At 43.5% G+C, this 14,929-nt stretch overlaps 1 protein-coding gene across 3 annotated transcripts in view; it reads left to right on the top strand.

The window, feature by feature from the left end:
* Positions 1–14,929, top strand: part of LOC147022129 (semaphorin-5A-like) — a 140,599-nt gene that overhangs the window by 88,461 nt on the left and 37,209 nt on the right. For all 3 annotated transcript variants that reach the window (XM_085892733.1, XM_085892734.1, XM_085892735.1), the window contains 2 exons: positions 2,773–2,986; positions 3,092–3,386. In XM_085892733.1, coding sequence (XP_085748859.1) covers positions 2,773–2,986; positions 3,092–3,386 — 509 coding nt within the window. The remainder of the gene's footprint in view (positions 1–2,772; positions 2,987–3,091; positions 3,387–14,929) is intronic.

Genomic DNA, 14,929 nt, shown 5'->3' with positions numbered 1-14,929 from the left:
CTCGAGCAAGAACTTGGCTTTTTTTTGTAACCAGTTGAGGGTTACCAGAAAATATTCCGAGCCATGGTTCTCGAAGTCCGTCGAATGATCGCGCAAGTCGAGCGATTGCTCAGGTTTCTCTTGGTCTCCCCAACAAGTCTGTGCGAAGCTGAACGGTCATTCATTGCATTAAGGCATATGACGACGTGGCTACATAGTACAATGACCCAGCGACGCCTCAACCCTCAACCATCTCATGATCTGTCACGTACACCGAGATCGATGGTGAACTTGGCATGTTGAATTATCTCATTTGGTTTTTAAGTGCAACAACAAGCTTTGACACCAAGAGGAAACTCGAAATTAAAAGCGGACCCTTTTATGAGTTGAATTATTTCGAAGAAACCTGGCGGAGCGGTCCGGATTAAATGCTCGGAACGCACCCCAGAAAAGAGTGTCTCACATCAACAGTTAGCAGGGGCAAGACTTGCCCAGTCATCACTATTGGCTACACGATTTGCACCTGCAATGTCCCCCCCTCCTCCCCCCACTTTTAAATAGCGATGGACGCCCCCTTTCAAGGCCACGTTAGAGTTGAAAAACAATCATTGAAGTAAACTGCAGCCTTATTGAGTTCAAACTCCCAAGTTTTGCTAAATGGACAAATGTCTGACCGACTGCACCTCCGTGTCTGTCCTTCAACTTCAAACATTTTACATGTAATTAAACAGCATTGCCTCAGTCAAGGAGACAACTTCACATGTGTGTTCAGCCGAGTGTTGGGTTTGCTTATTCATCAATAGGTCAAGGGGGTTATCATCTTTAAAGTAGTACATGTGTGATCACAATTCAGGAATTTGCTAGCAGACATGGCGGTTGCAGAGCCTCCGTTTGTGCTTGTTGAGGCTGAGCGGTGAAGATAGGCCTAAGGTTAGCCGAGCGTTCAGCCTTGGCCTCTTTTACTCGGGGTAAAGCTTAAGATTAGCTTTCAGTTTGAGTGAGGATTATTTCTCAGGCTCTCTGCTGCAGTTGACTCGAAGTACGTATCGAACGATAAATATTTGGAATCTAACAATGGAAGAAGTTCACATAAGTTTTGAAAACCGAAGTTTGTCATGGCATGAGGACCAACAGCAACTTTTGTCTCAAAACGATGTAAGTTCAGAAAGTTTAAGCCACAGATTGGGCTTTCTGAGTGACAATGACACCAGCTCCGAGTGTGGGAGATCGGCGTTTTAAATCCCGGCTGAGTCATACCAAAGGCCCCAAAAAGTCTGCTTCCCTACTTGATGCTAGGGATTTAAAAAGGATAGAGCATGAGCAAACAACCATAGGTTGGTGCCGATTGCACAGTCTTGATGGGCCTCATGGCCTCCTCCTGTGTTGAAGTTGCTTGTGAGAAAAATATTATTATTGTTATTATCATAAATATTATTATTATGATTCTGTCAATGTTGGAAACCTTCCCAGTGGGACAAACTGATACGAGCTTGCAACAGATTGCATGAATCCCGTTTACAGCAAGGCACCTTGTACTGAAAATGATTCCTGATTCCAACTTCACATCTGTACTCATTTTCAAGTTGGCATCACAGCAATTTAGTCATCTCTCGGATCTCTGGCTCCGGTTATTGTTTAAACCTACGCTTAACGATAACGATAATGCCCGCGGTAATCCTATGTGTATAATAAGTGACCAACAAATGGCTGTGGGTGATTGTCTCAGTCGAGGGGTCCACTTGTTGACCAGGGTTGTAATTGATGGGTGTTTACAGTTTCTTGGCATGTGGATAAAGTTTCTGCTGGGGTTGGTGGTACAGCGACGGGGTTATTGCCTCGGGTTAGCGACGGAGTGTTTTTGAAAGAGAGTGGTGCCACCGTCGAGTGATTCCGCAGCTGTGCCTCTCCGCCAGGCCCGGTGGCTTGATTCGCTATGGTGCTGATCACGGCTGCATGCTAATAAAACATGTCGAGCAATGAAAACAACACCTCAATCACCATTGCCCCCTGAACAAACATAAATAAGCGTATTCTGTGTATTAATTGCCATCAGGTTATTTGTTCTGTTGTAACCCGATTCACATCATTCAATCCTTCATTATTGTATCTTCATCATGCAGGCAAGCAAATACGTTTTTGTAATAATATGATGAGCAACAAGGATGACAGGATGACCTAAAGGTACGCACGCTCACCTTTAAGCCGTCGAGCCTGGGTTGGAATCCTTATCCGGCTATAAACTGTCATCCTGGTGTTTCACAGACAGGGTCATTCATCAATGTGTGTGCCGTCCTTCACATAGGATGTTAAACGGGAATCCCATCTGCCGTCAAGAGTTGGTGGATGTTAAAGATCCCTGGTGTACTTTGCATCGAGCGAGTTATTGCCAGCACCATGAACGAATTCGAAATTCCTGCCCTAACTACTGCTGGGAGAGAGAGGGATGGCCAATTGGCCAGCATTACCCCAGGCCTTGAAGCTGCTTCGGCAGAACCAACGCTCTGTATCACAGAGTACGGTGGATCGGATCGGAAGAGTAACAATGAAACAAGCTTGTTCAGAATATCATGAACGCACGTGGTATGTCTATGGTACTCGTTGCTGGGATAGTTAGCATGTTGCATGTGGCAGTTACTGCCTTAATTAAACCAATTGGAGAAACTTCCATACTGCTGGTATTGATTTATAGTTTTTTTTTCTGTTGCCTTCGCATGAACACATTGCTCCCTCTCACCCCTTTTTCATTTCAACTTTAAATCCTCAACTTCCCTCTTCACTCAATAATCTCTCCAGCCTCAGAACGTGAGTGTTGAACTCGAGAGGATCAATGGGGTGGCACGCTGCCCTTACGACCCAAGCCAGAGCTTGGCAGCTTTGTCGACTGAACGAGGAGAAGTGTATGTGGCTACAGTGATAGACTTTGCAGGCAGAGACCCCGCGATCTATCGCAGCCTGGGCGGCTCACCTTCTCTACGCACAGCACAATATAACTCACGTTGGCTGAATGGTGAGTATGATGGAGAACAGTTGTCAAAATTATTGAAGGAGACCTTTTTTAACTTGTGTATTCACACGCAACATTTCAACCGTACACATCTATCCAACCTTCCAGAGCCGACTTTTGTGTCAGCATTCGAGTCCGGGCCTTTCATCTTCTTTCTGTTCCACGAAACGGCGATGGAGCTACAAGCTTGTGGAGCCAGCACCGGGGTAGCCTCGCGCATTGCGCGTCTTTGCCGTAACGATGTGGGTGGCCGCTTTCTGCTCGAAGATACATGGACGACATTTAGCAAGGCAAGGCTGGAGTGCCGTGCACCGGGATCTAATGGCCACGGCTTCTCAGAGCTCAAGGCTGCCGTCTTTCTGCCCAGCTCTGGCCTTCTCTACGGTCTCTTCACAGGAGGCAGGTGAGCTGTATACATGACTGGTCTTTTCATGACAGGCAGCCATGCTGCGTGACACGTACCATGCTTTGTTTTTCTTGTCAATAAAGCACAAAATAATTTGGATCATTATCACCGTGAGCAGTTTGCTGGTGAAGCGGCGAAAGCTTTGTTGCATAGTCCTCACTGCTGTGGGTTTTATTCCCATGGCTGCACCTTGTGATGGAGTGGTGACCTATTCGGGATTGTTCCTTAACCACCGAAACATTCACCGGACTTGTGAGCGCCTTGATGCTGGCTCGATAAAAGGGATGGGCCACCACGTCCACCACAACTATCACAGTGTACTATTACAGAGTGCATCATGAAGGACTTTTTTTATTCCTTGGGTTGAAACCAGTCTAAATTCTGTGATACTACCGGCACCAAACAAAAGTTATTCCAAACACTTCTAAGCTTCTGTATTAATATGAGTTCCCTTACAAGGAACTTCAATGCAGGAATCCAATCCAATTTAGCCAATCAAAACTTGCACAGTGTTTACCAACCTATGGTTGTTTGTCCGTGCTCCATTAAAGGATGATCGTCAAGCAAGGAAGCATCACATACAATTGTTAAAGTCTTGACTCGGCCAGGGTTCGAACGACCAACCTCCTAAACTCAGAGCGGATGCTAAAACAATCAGACGACTGAGTTGTAACCTCACGTATTGTCGCGTTTATCGGTTATTATCGCTTTTCACTTTATTTACGTCTACTGCTGCAGTCTGTGCTCAAGGTTATATGAAACACCTCTTCTGTGGCACCATCATTTCCTGAGGTCACAATGCCTCGAGAATGAATTTCCAGCATGGTGGGTTGTGTATGCATAGCAAGTGTGTTTCGGACTGAGTGCCCAGGACTTTTCAGCTGACTCTCACGCAACTGACACGTATGGAGCACTTTCCACCACACCCAATGAATCAAATCAAAGGCTTGTGGGGTTTTACAACAATTGTAATTAAGCAGGAAAAGTTGTCAAGTGTAAAAGGGAAATTATAAGTGAGAAAAAAGTTCAAGGCCAATGACAGGAGAGGATGACAATCTGTGGATTTTGAAGAGGATAATTTCAGACATAAATGGTGGAGAGGGAGTCATGGTGGAGGAGAGTTGTTGAGAGAAATTAAAATGTGTAAACCTAGAGGGGGAGGATATGGGAGAAAATGGACAGTAGAGGATGGATAAAAGGGAAAGGAATTTCAGACGAGATGGGAGTAAATGGATAGAGTAAGTAGAGTTAGTGTATAGACTTGGGTCGGCCTGTTTAATGGTCACAGTTGCGGACCTGAGGTTGCAGGGATACTTCGGGGGTGAGGGTATCCCCGGTTGTCCCTGGAATCACCAGGAATCGAGGCTCGCACACGATGCCGTAACGATGCGTAAGTCCGTGTCATGGCAGGTCGCAAATCGACCGCGAATGCCAACAATTTAGCCACGTGACCCAGAATCCTCCATCTGGCTACCGTTTAACTGTGGTACACACAGTCTCCTTATCGGGGAATCGCATCCTCGGCTGTTGTGGTACTTTTATCTTTAGGCCAAACAAAAAAGGTGTTTGTTTCCGGTTTCCTACCGACCCATTGCTTTTATAGCGAACGCAGTGAGCTTCATACTTAACGCGTGCACATGAGAGAATAGGAAACAACAACAACAACAACAACAGCAACACAATACCCCTGGCAATTTGGAATCCGTGTCGTTGGCTATGACCCTTTTGCTTCCGTTTTTTTTTAAAACGCTGTGCAGTGTATAAACACAATTGGGTTTTATTTCTATCTTGTGAATATTACTTAATGTGTGCACATGAGAGAATAGGAAACAACAACACAATACGCTGGCAATTTGGAATCCGTGTCATTGCCTATGACCCTTTTGCTTCCGTTTTTTTTTTTTGCTTCTGTTTTTTTTTTTTTGTTTCCGGTTTTTGTCATGGGGAATGATGCATGCCGGGAGATAAAGGCATCGTCGGAGACATGAAAGACCCAAATAATATCAGACATGGTGTATATTTCCTCCACTGATTTTAATAAAGATATCTCCCGCATCATCAAAAAATAATTTTTAATTGTGATTTACATTATTTGATCGCTGATCTCGAATCCAGCCAGAAGTAACCGGAAATTGCGTATACAGTTGTGAACAAGTTATAGGTAAAGTCAGAAGCGAATGTAAGAAGAATTCTACGTTTGCTTCTAGTATTAATTTTTTTTGATGAGATCCTGTTCTAGGCGGTGTAGTTGTCGTTGTGAAGGTAATGTTGAGGTAATATTTATTTTTTTAGATGAGATCCTGTTCTAGGCGGTGTAGTTGTCGTTGTGAAGGTAATGTTGAGGTTTTTTTTTTTAGATGAGATCCTGTCTAGGTGGTGTAGTTGTTGTGAAGGTAATGTTGAGGATTTTTTTTTTTTCAGATGAGATCCTGTTCTAGGCGGTGTAGTTGTCGTTGTGAAGGTAATGTTGAGGTAATATTTTTTTTTAGATGAGATCCTCATTCTGGGCGGTATAGTTGTCGTTGTGAAGGTAATGTTGAGGTATAATGTTGAGGTAATATTTATTTATTTAGATGAGATCCTGTTCTAGGCGGTGTAGTTGTCGTTGTGAAGGTAATGTTGAGGATTTTTTTTTCAGATGAGATCCTGTTCTCGGCGGTGTAGTTGTCGTTGTGAAGGTAATGTTGAGGTAATATATTTTTTTAGACGAGATCCTATTCTGGGCGGTATAGTTGTCGTTGTGAAGGTAATGTTGAGGTATAATGTTGAGGTAATATATTTTTTTTTTAGATGAGATCCTGTTCTCGGCAGTGTAGTTGTCGTTGTGAAGGTAATGTTGAGGTAATATATTTTTTTCGATGAGATCCTGTTCTAGGCGGTGTAGTTATTGTTGTGAAGGTAATGTTGAGGTAATATATTTTTTTAGATGAGATCCTATTCTGGGCGGTATAGTTGTCGTTGTGAAGGTAATGTTGAGGTATAATGTTGAGGTAATATATTTTTTTAGATGAGATCCTATTCTGGGCGGTATAGTTGTCGTTGTGAAGGTAATGTTGAGGTATAATGTTGAGGTAATATATTTTTTTAGATGAGATCCTATTCTGGGCGGTATAGTTGTCGTTGTGAAGGTAATGTTGAGGTATAATGTTGAGGTAATATATTTTTTTAGATGAGATCCTGTTCTAGGCGGTGTAGTTGTCGTTGTGAAGATAATGTTGAGGATTTTTTTTTTCAGATGAGATCCTGTTCTAGGTGGTGTAGTTGTTGTGAAGGTAATGTTGAGGTATAATGTTGAGGTAATATTTATTTTTTTAGATGAGATCCTGTTCTAGGCGGTGTAGTTGTCGTTGTGAAGGTAATGTTGAGGATTTTTTTTTTTTCAGATGAGATCCTGTTCTAGGTGGTGTAGTTGTTGTGAAGGTAATGTTGAGGTATAATGTTGAGGTAATATTTATTTTTTTAGATGAGATCCTGTTCTAGGCGGTGTAGTTATTGTTGTGAAGGTAATGTTGAGGTAATATATTTTTTTTAGATGAGATCTTATTCTGGGCGGTATAGTTGTCGTTGTGAAGGTAATGTTGAGGTATAATGTTGAGGTAATATATTTTTTTAGATGAGATCCTATTCTGGGCGGTATAGTTGTCGTTGTGAAGGTAATGTTGAGGTATAATGTTGAGGTAATATATTTTTTTAGATGAGATCCTATTCTGGGCGGTATAGTTGTCGTTGTGAAGGTAATGTTGAGGTATAATGTTGAGGTAATATATTTTTTTAGATGAGATCCTGTTCTAGGCGGTGTAGTTGTCGTTGTGAAGGTAATGTTGAGGATTTTTTTTTTTCAGATGAGATCCTGTTCTAGGTGGTGTAGTTGTTGTGAAGGTAATGTTGAGGTATAATGTTGAGGTAATATTTATTTTTTTAGATGAGATCCTGTTCTAGGCGGTGTAGTTGTCGTTGTGAAGGTAATGTTGAGGATTTTTTTTTTTCAGATGAGATCCTGTTCTAGGTGGTGTAGTTGTTGTGAAGGTAATGTTGAGGTATAATGTTGAGGTAATATTTATTTTTTTAGATGAGATCCTGTTCTAGGCGGTGTAGTTGTCGTTGTGAAGGTAATGTTGAGGATTTTTTTTTTTCAGATGAGATCCTGTTCTAGGCGGTGTAGTTGTTGTTGTGAAGGTAATGTTGAGGTATAATCCATCCATCCATTAGGACCATACTCTGTGCAGAGCGTTGGTGCCGCCGAAGCAGTCTTCTTGGCTATTGGGAGCAATCCTGGACGGGTCGCCACTCCGACACAGTATACCAGCATGCTGGCACTCATTTTGTCGACCTAGGAAGGATGACAGGCAGAGTCAACCCCACCTGGTGTTAATTCAACAGCTGAGCGGGATTTGAACTCAGGACCCTAGGATCTCAAGCCCACTACCTTAACCATTAAGCCAACACCAGGCATAGGTATAATGTTGAGGTAATATTTATTTTTTTAGATGAGATCCTGTTCTAGGCGGTGTAGTTGTTGTTGTGAAGGTAATGTTGAGGTATAATGTTGAGGTAATATTTATTTTTTTAGATGAGATCCTGTTCTAGGCAGTGTAGTTGTCGTTGTGAAGGTAATGTTGAGGTAATATTTATTTTTTTTCGATGAGATCCTGTTCTAGGCGGTGTAGTTGTCGTTGTGAAGGTAATGTTGAGGATTTTTTTTTCAGATGAGATCCTGTTCTAGGTGGTGTAGTTGTTGTTGTGAAGGTAATGTTGAGGTATAAAGTTGAGGTAATATTAATTTTTTTAGATGAGATCCTGTTCTAGGTGGTGTAGTTGTCGTTGTGAAGGTAATGTTGAGGATTTTTTTTTTCAGATGAGATCCTGTTCTAGGCGGTGTAGTTGTTGTTGTGAAGGTAATGTTCAGCTAATATTTATTTTTTCATAGCAAAAAGACTTTAATTTGATATATTTAAGAAGCGAATGTAAGAAGAATCCTACGTTCGCTTCTCGGCTTTGCCTATTCCATATTATGCGACCCTTCGATTTTTGTTGACAATTTGGACTCGGGCGCCTCCATTTTGAATCCCGCGTGTTACGTCAGTGAGAGTTTCAAAATGGCGGCTCCCGAGTCAAACGCGTACGAGAACTGCTTTGTGGATCGGTCTTTTCACGGTTAGTTTCACCTATTGTGGTGGTGATGGTGTTGGTAACAATGGTGATGGTGGTGATTTAGTGGTGGGTGGTGTGGTGGTGGCAGTGGTGTGGTGGTGGCAATGGTGTGGTGGTGGCAATGGTGTGGTGGTGGCAATGGTGTGGTGGTGATAGTGGTGGGTGGTGGTGGTGGAAATGGTGTGGTGGTAGTGGTGCTGCAATAGACTTGCAAAAATGCACTAGACTTGCTGTTAAACTTTTAATATATCTCTTATAATTCCAAACTTGCACACTAAAAACTCGGATCGCCGTCACACGATCCCTATGAAATTGCTGTGGCACTTAGCGGACATGCCGACAATGTTTGGGAAGTATTGGCGTTCCATAGTACCACTTGCATTTTGCACAATGCGTATTTTTGTCATTCCCCGTGTACGGTCTGTCGTCTGCTACCAGCTATGTTGTACTGCTATCCCGTGCGTGTGCAAGGGTATCGCGAGTGTATATATATATATATATATATATATATATATATATATATATATATATATATATATATATATATATATATATATATATATATATATATATATATATACGATGCATATTTTCATCATGCATGCACTGTTAATTATGTAGAGAAATTTAAGACAGAATAAATTGCATTTTAGAAAGTCGAGTGCACCACCACACCACTACCACCACCACACTACCACCACCACACTACCACCACCACACCACTACCACCACCACACCACTACCACCACCACCACAAAAGGTTTAAGGTGCAATATCTTTTAGTTATATAAAGGAAAATAAACATTTTTAACGAGTTATATGAATGTATTCATCGCAAAAAAGATTGTCAAAAATAAAATAAATTCCCTACCGACCTCCCCAATTTTTTTTTGGCCATGCAATAGGAAACAAATGTTTTTTTTTTGTTGTTGGTCTTATTGGATCTTGATTACGGCGGCCGAGCTTACCGCTAGCACAACACTGCACTGATGTGAGAGCCAATCCTTTGGGGTAATTATAATCTCCCGGCGAGGCTAATGTGCGGACCATGCTGAACCAATGAAGGAAAAGACGAAAACGAGCTTGGTACATTTATTACAAAACAATTTATTACACCAAGGTAAGGAAAATTACATGGCATGCTAAAAAGGGTTTATTCACAATTATGTACAGCAGAGAAAGCAAGGAATTTGTGGTTGTGGAAAACGAAATTCAGTTATTTATAAAAGAAGACAGTGCAGAGTTAACCCTATAACCTTCGACGATCTTACTTATGTAACAGGTTACAGGTGCCATCACACACACACACACACACACACACACACACACACACACACACACACACACACACACACACACACACACACACACACACGGAAATTAGATTTAGCCCAGAAAGAGGAGAAACAGTTGAGGTGTTTATAGTTTATATGAATAAACCTCGTTATACCTGGTGCGGTCGACCGACCTAAGCAACCCAATCGTTTAGGAATGGGAAGGAGGGAAGAAAACTGGGGATGTTTACGATGTGTGAGTGGGAGGTGCAAAATGTGCGTAGTGCAGCGTGGGGCAAGAGGAAGGTGTGAGCGGTGCAAGTCGGTAACGCTCTTTTCGTGAACAAGGCAGATTGAGAAAACATGCGTGAGAGAAAGCTTAACAGGGACGTGTGAGAAAGTCTGTAAGTGTTTTGAATATTGGCAGCAGAACGTCGCTGAAGCCGAGCGCCAATGATCCACGGATGACCTCGGTACATCTTGGGAACGGCTCAGTCTGCCCTGCTCACCTCGCTCGTTTGCGCTGCCCCCCTACGCTCGGTTGCACTCGGCTCGTTGAAGAGATTTGTCTCACGGGCTGGACGAAGGAGAGCGCCTGGACAAAAAAGAGAGTCTGGATGAAAAAGAGAGGGATTGAGCCTGATTTGCTCTCTTTTATAGAGCCTGTGCAAAGGAGGGGCCAAAAAGCGGCTAAGCAGGCCTGGTGGGCGTTCCCGAGCTTCCTCATTGGCGAATGGCAATCACCTCTCGTAGTAGCCATGCCCGGTCAAACTATGGAGTCGAACATGGCCTCATTTGCTTCTTGACTGGGCCACGTGACAGAGCTCCACAAATTAACATTGGCTGAGGGTTTTCGTGAGCGCTCTCCGGCCCTGAACATGCGCTGGACTCTGTTCGAGTGTGGTTGTTTGGGGAAACACTGAAGCTACCCGCACATCGCCACCAAACAAACCCCAGCACATGCCTGTGCTTCGAGTTGCATGCCGAAACACCCGGGCTCACAATCTCCTTCGTTCCTCCGGCACCCTCAGAGACTGGTGAGCGTTCAGTGAGCTATCTGTGGTTGGGGCGGTTTGTAGTGCTTGTTGTGAGGTAGAGGAAGCACTGTGACATTTGTGGTGAAGGCGTTGAAACGTTGGGAGTGGTTGAAGTGATTTTAGTGAGGAGGTTGAAGTGGTTGGTCGTGGTTGTGGAGTTTGTGGTGAAGAGTTTGGGCATAGGTTGTTGTGAGGAATTTTAGGTGTTTGTCGTGATCATGGTGAGCATTGCAGCGTCATGGTGAGCATAGCCTGGTGTTGGCTCAGTGGTTAGGGTGGCGGCTTGGGATCCTAGGGTCCTGAATTCAAGCCCTGTCGGCTGCTGAATGAATACACCAGGGGGTTGACTCAGCCTGTCATCCTTCCGAGGTCAGTGAAATGAGTACCAGTTCCAGTGTGTGTACCGGTAGAGGGGCACTGCATCAGCGACACAGTCGCGCTTCAAGAAATGATAGCTACCCCGGCAGCTGAGCTGCCATACGACCACCATGGTGAGCATTGTAGCGTCGTGGTGATCACGGTGAGGATCTGAGGTGAGGTGTCGGTTGGTATATGGCATGCCATTTGAATAAGGAAATGGCGTGCATATGCAAATGAGGTGGTTGTGGATGCTGCATTCTTCCGCCGGTGAATAACCTCACTGATCTGACGTGCGTGCTTGCATTGGGGAGTTTGTGAAAGAAATAAAGGGAAGTAAAATAAGTGAAAGAAACAAAAGAATATGCAATGCATCTTGTCCCAGTTATTCACCAAACGTATGGAAAGGGATAACGAGACGGATACGAATGAGATAACCGTCTCGGGATCGTTCTATGTTGGGTGCCATTGCCTCGGAAGAGTGGCAGTTTTGCAGAGCCTCAACAGTATTTCGGACTGAGTGCTCAGGACTTTTAAGCTGACTCTCACGCAACTGACTCGTTATGGAGCACTTTCAATCAAACCCAAGGAATCAAATCAAAGGCTTGTGGGGTCTTACAACAATTGTAAATAAGCAGGAAAACTTGTGAAGTGTAAAAGGGAAATTATAAGTGAGAAAAAAGTTCACGGTCAATGACAGGAGAGGATGACAATCTGTGGATTTTGAAGAAGATATTTCAGACATAAATGGAGGAGAGGGAGTCATGGTGGAGGGGGGAATTGTTGAGAGAAATTAAAATGTGTAAACCTAGAGGGGGAGGATACGGGAGAAAATGGACAGTAGAGGATGGATAAAAGGGAAAGGAATTTCAGACGAGGTGGGAGTAAATAGATAGAGAGAGAGTAAATAGAGTTGGTGTATCAGACTTGGGTCGGCCTGTTTAATGGTCCCATTTGAAGCGCTCGCCCACGACGCCGGGAATCCGGGTTCAAATCCTCTATATTATACATCGATGTATTTGTCCCTTCGCTATTGATGTCTTTGTAATTCACATGAACGTACACTGATGTATACCAGTATCTTACTTTCCTTCATGTCATTTATGTACATACTCCACTGGGAGCTTTATATCAGTTGAAAAAGTTGAAAAAAAAAAAAAGATATTGTATGTGGAGAGACGAGAGTCAACCATTGCCTGTATGTAGATTATGGCAGGTAACGGAACTGCAATATATAACTGATCTTCAGGATTGTCACTTAGTGAGCCTCACAATCTTTTGGCTCATGTACACCATTTTATTAGCCCCCGTTGGACTTAGTCCGAAACAGGGACTTATGGATTTGCTCTCGATTTTTCGCGTGCGTGTGCGTGTGCACGTGCGTCTGCAACCATATGTCGGACATGTATCCACCAATTTTATTCGTACTTGGCACAGAGACAACACATGATGGTATACATATGTAAGTCATGTTTTTTTCAATGTAAGGTCCAAGATGGCCAACTGGCGGCAATTTTAGTTGTTAAAGAAAGAAACCCGGTGTCGAACGAGTTCTCGATCATTTCTCGGACGGGCATTCACTGATGTTGTTCAAACTTGGCACACAGATACATAATGATGGCTTACATGTGCACGTCATGTTTTTTTTTTTTTTCAACATCAGATCTAAGATGGCTGACTGGTGGCCATTTTGTTACTTAAAAGTGTCCCCAACCATTTCTCTGACATACAAGGTCCAATAGTGTTCAAACTTTGCAAAAGCACAGGACACAATTGCATACACTTGCACCTAACTTTATTTAGTGATCTGATCAAGGATGACCAACTAGTAGACTGGCGGCCATTTGAGTTGTAAATAAATATGATATCGCCCTTAATTCCATCCAGCGAAATTTCTAAAACAACTGGGGCTATGACATTTCATGTCTTTTTTTTTTTTACTGGTTCTAATTACCTTATGTACAAGTGCTAAGGATCATGGAAGACAATGATTGGGGGGGGGGGGCAAAGAATAAACAGACAAAATGCAGCAAAAGGAAAACAGTGGGATATCTATAAATGGATGCAGCATGTCACAATGAGAGGAAATGATGGGAGAAGGATAAGGAATGGGTTTCAGCAGCTGTACAAGAGCTCAGTAGTGACAATGGGGAAAGAAAAGTCCATGAGGTTGTGGAGAGCAGCAGACTTGAAATCCTGTTAGGAAGTGCTTATGAAAATGGACTCAGGCTGACAGTTCCATGGGGGGGGGGGGGGGAGAGATGTTTTAAAAAATAATAATGTGAGTTCCTTCACAAGGACATTAAATGCAGGAGGAGGCCATTAGGCCTGTCTATCCTGCACAACGGTTGCTGACCTATGGTTGCTTCTCTGTGCTCTATCCTTTTAAAAGCTTGAGTGTTTAACAAGTAAGCAGCACGTACCATTTTTAAAGTCTTTGGTATGACTCGGCTGTGGTTCAATTTGACAATCTCTCAGGCTCAGAGCGGACTCAAATAATTGAACCGTCATACCACCGAGTCTGGTGAAATTGAGGTTTTTGAATTGAGAATTGAGTTTCGGCTTGGGAAGGGCAACTTCAAATGTTTGTGGCAGAATATGTGCAGCCTGAAGGGGCAGTTGCTGGATTTTGAGGTGTGAGGACAAGAGGAGCCGGAAGAGGATAGAGCTAATGAACAACTGCAAGGCCCACCAGCCTGCATACAGTGATCGAGAAGCAGATTCTGATATTCGGCTTCCTGACACAAGATTCCAATGACATCTTAGTCTCCATGGCCTCAAGTGGAGTTGGAAGCATGCGGGGGGGGGGGGGGAAGAGATGGCTAGCAGTATCAGTTCACAGTGGGGGGGCCATGTTCCATGACATTCCGAATGAAGTTTTTCCACATCATTATAAACTTAGGATGGCAGAGGAAGGAATTCTGAGGCAGAACCGTAGAGGTTATTGTGAATGGTGAAGATCAGGAGCTCTGGAGACTATCTATACCTCTCTCTCTCAGAGGTTGACCACAAAGAAAAATTGGGAGATTTGTCTGCCAGTCCTTGTGGAGGGAAGAAGTCATGAGAATATGGGCCTTTCTTCCACTGATTGACTTGTTCCAGGTGGACGACCAGTTGCGTTTTTTTTTCTCCAGATCAACAGAGATGGATGCGAAGTTGAGAATAGTAGTTTGTTGAAAAATGAGTCCCAGGCACTCTTCTACGTCACTAAATGAAGAACAGTTAGCGCAAGAGATGATGGATTGCTCATCAGACTAATCTGCCTGATTTAAACCACCAGATGCGACAGCACCTTGGTGGATCTCTGAAGACTACTTATTAATGCTTCAGTCACATTTGGCTCGGCGGTCGTAGGGTCTAAAAAAATCTATGGCCACTAGCAATTATAGGGCGGCCGCAGTATTTCCACGGTCACACAATGTAGCAGTCACACATCTTTTTATTTTTTGGGGAGCCACACGGCGTATTTATAAATTGTGGAGACCGCAAACGTGGGGGTGCCGTACGGTCTTTGATTTGATGTCACACGATGACCTTATGGCGTCCCTGCGGCGGCCATAGAATTTTCAAGGCAGACGCAAGGTAGCCTCAAGGTGCCCGCAAGGCAACCGCAGGCGGGCCCTAAGGCGAACGTGGAAATAGTGCGGCCGCCGTAATTTTTTGGGGGTTTGCAAAATTCATTTTTCATTGATAAGAGCCTATGGAAAACGCACGAATAACG

This window comes from Eptatretus burgeri, chromosome 8, assembly GCF_056783735.1.
Source record: "Eptatretus burgeri isolate ZD-2024b chromosome 8, Ebu_testis_v1, whole genome shotgun sequence".
Taxonomy (NCBI): domain Eukaryota; kingdom Metazoa; phylum Chordata; class Myxini; order Myxiniformes; family Myxinidae; genus Eptatretus; species Eptatretus burgeri.
Note: the sequence above shows the minus strand (reverse complement) of the source record. Positions and strands in the feature narration are given on the sequence as shown.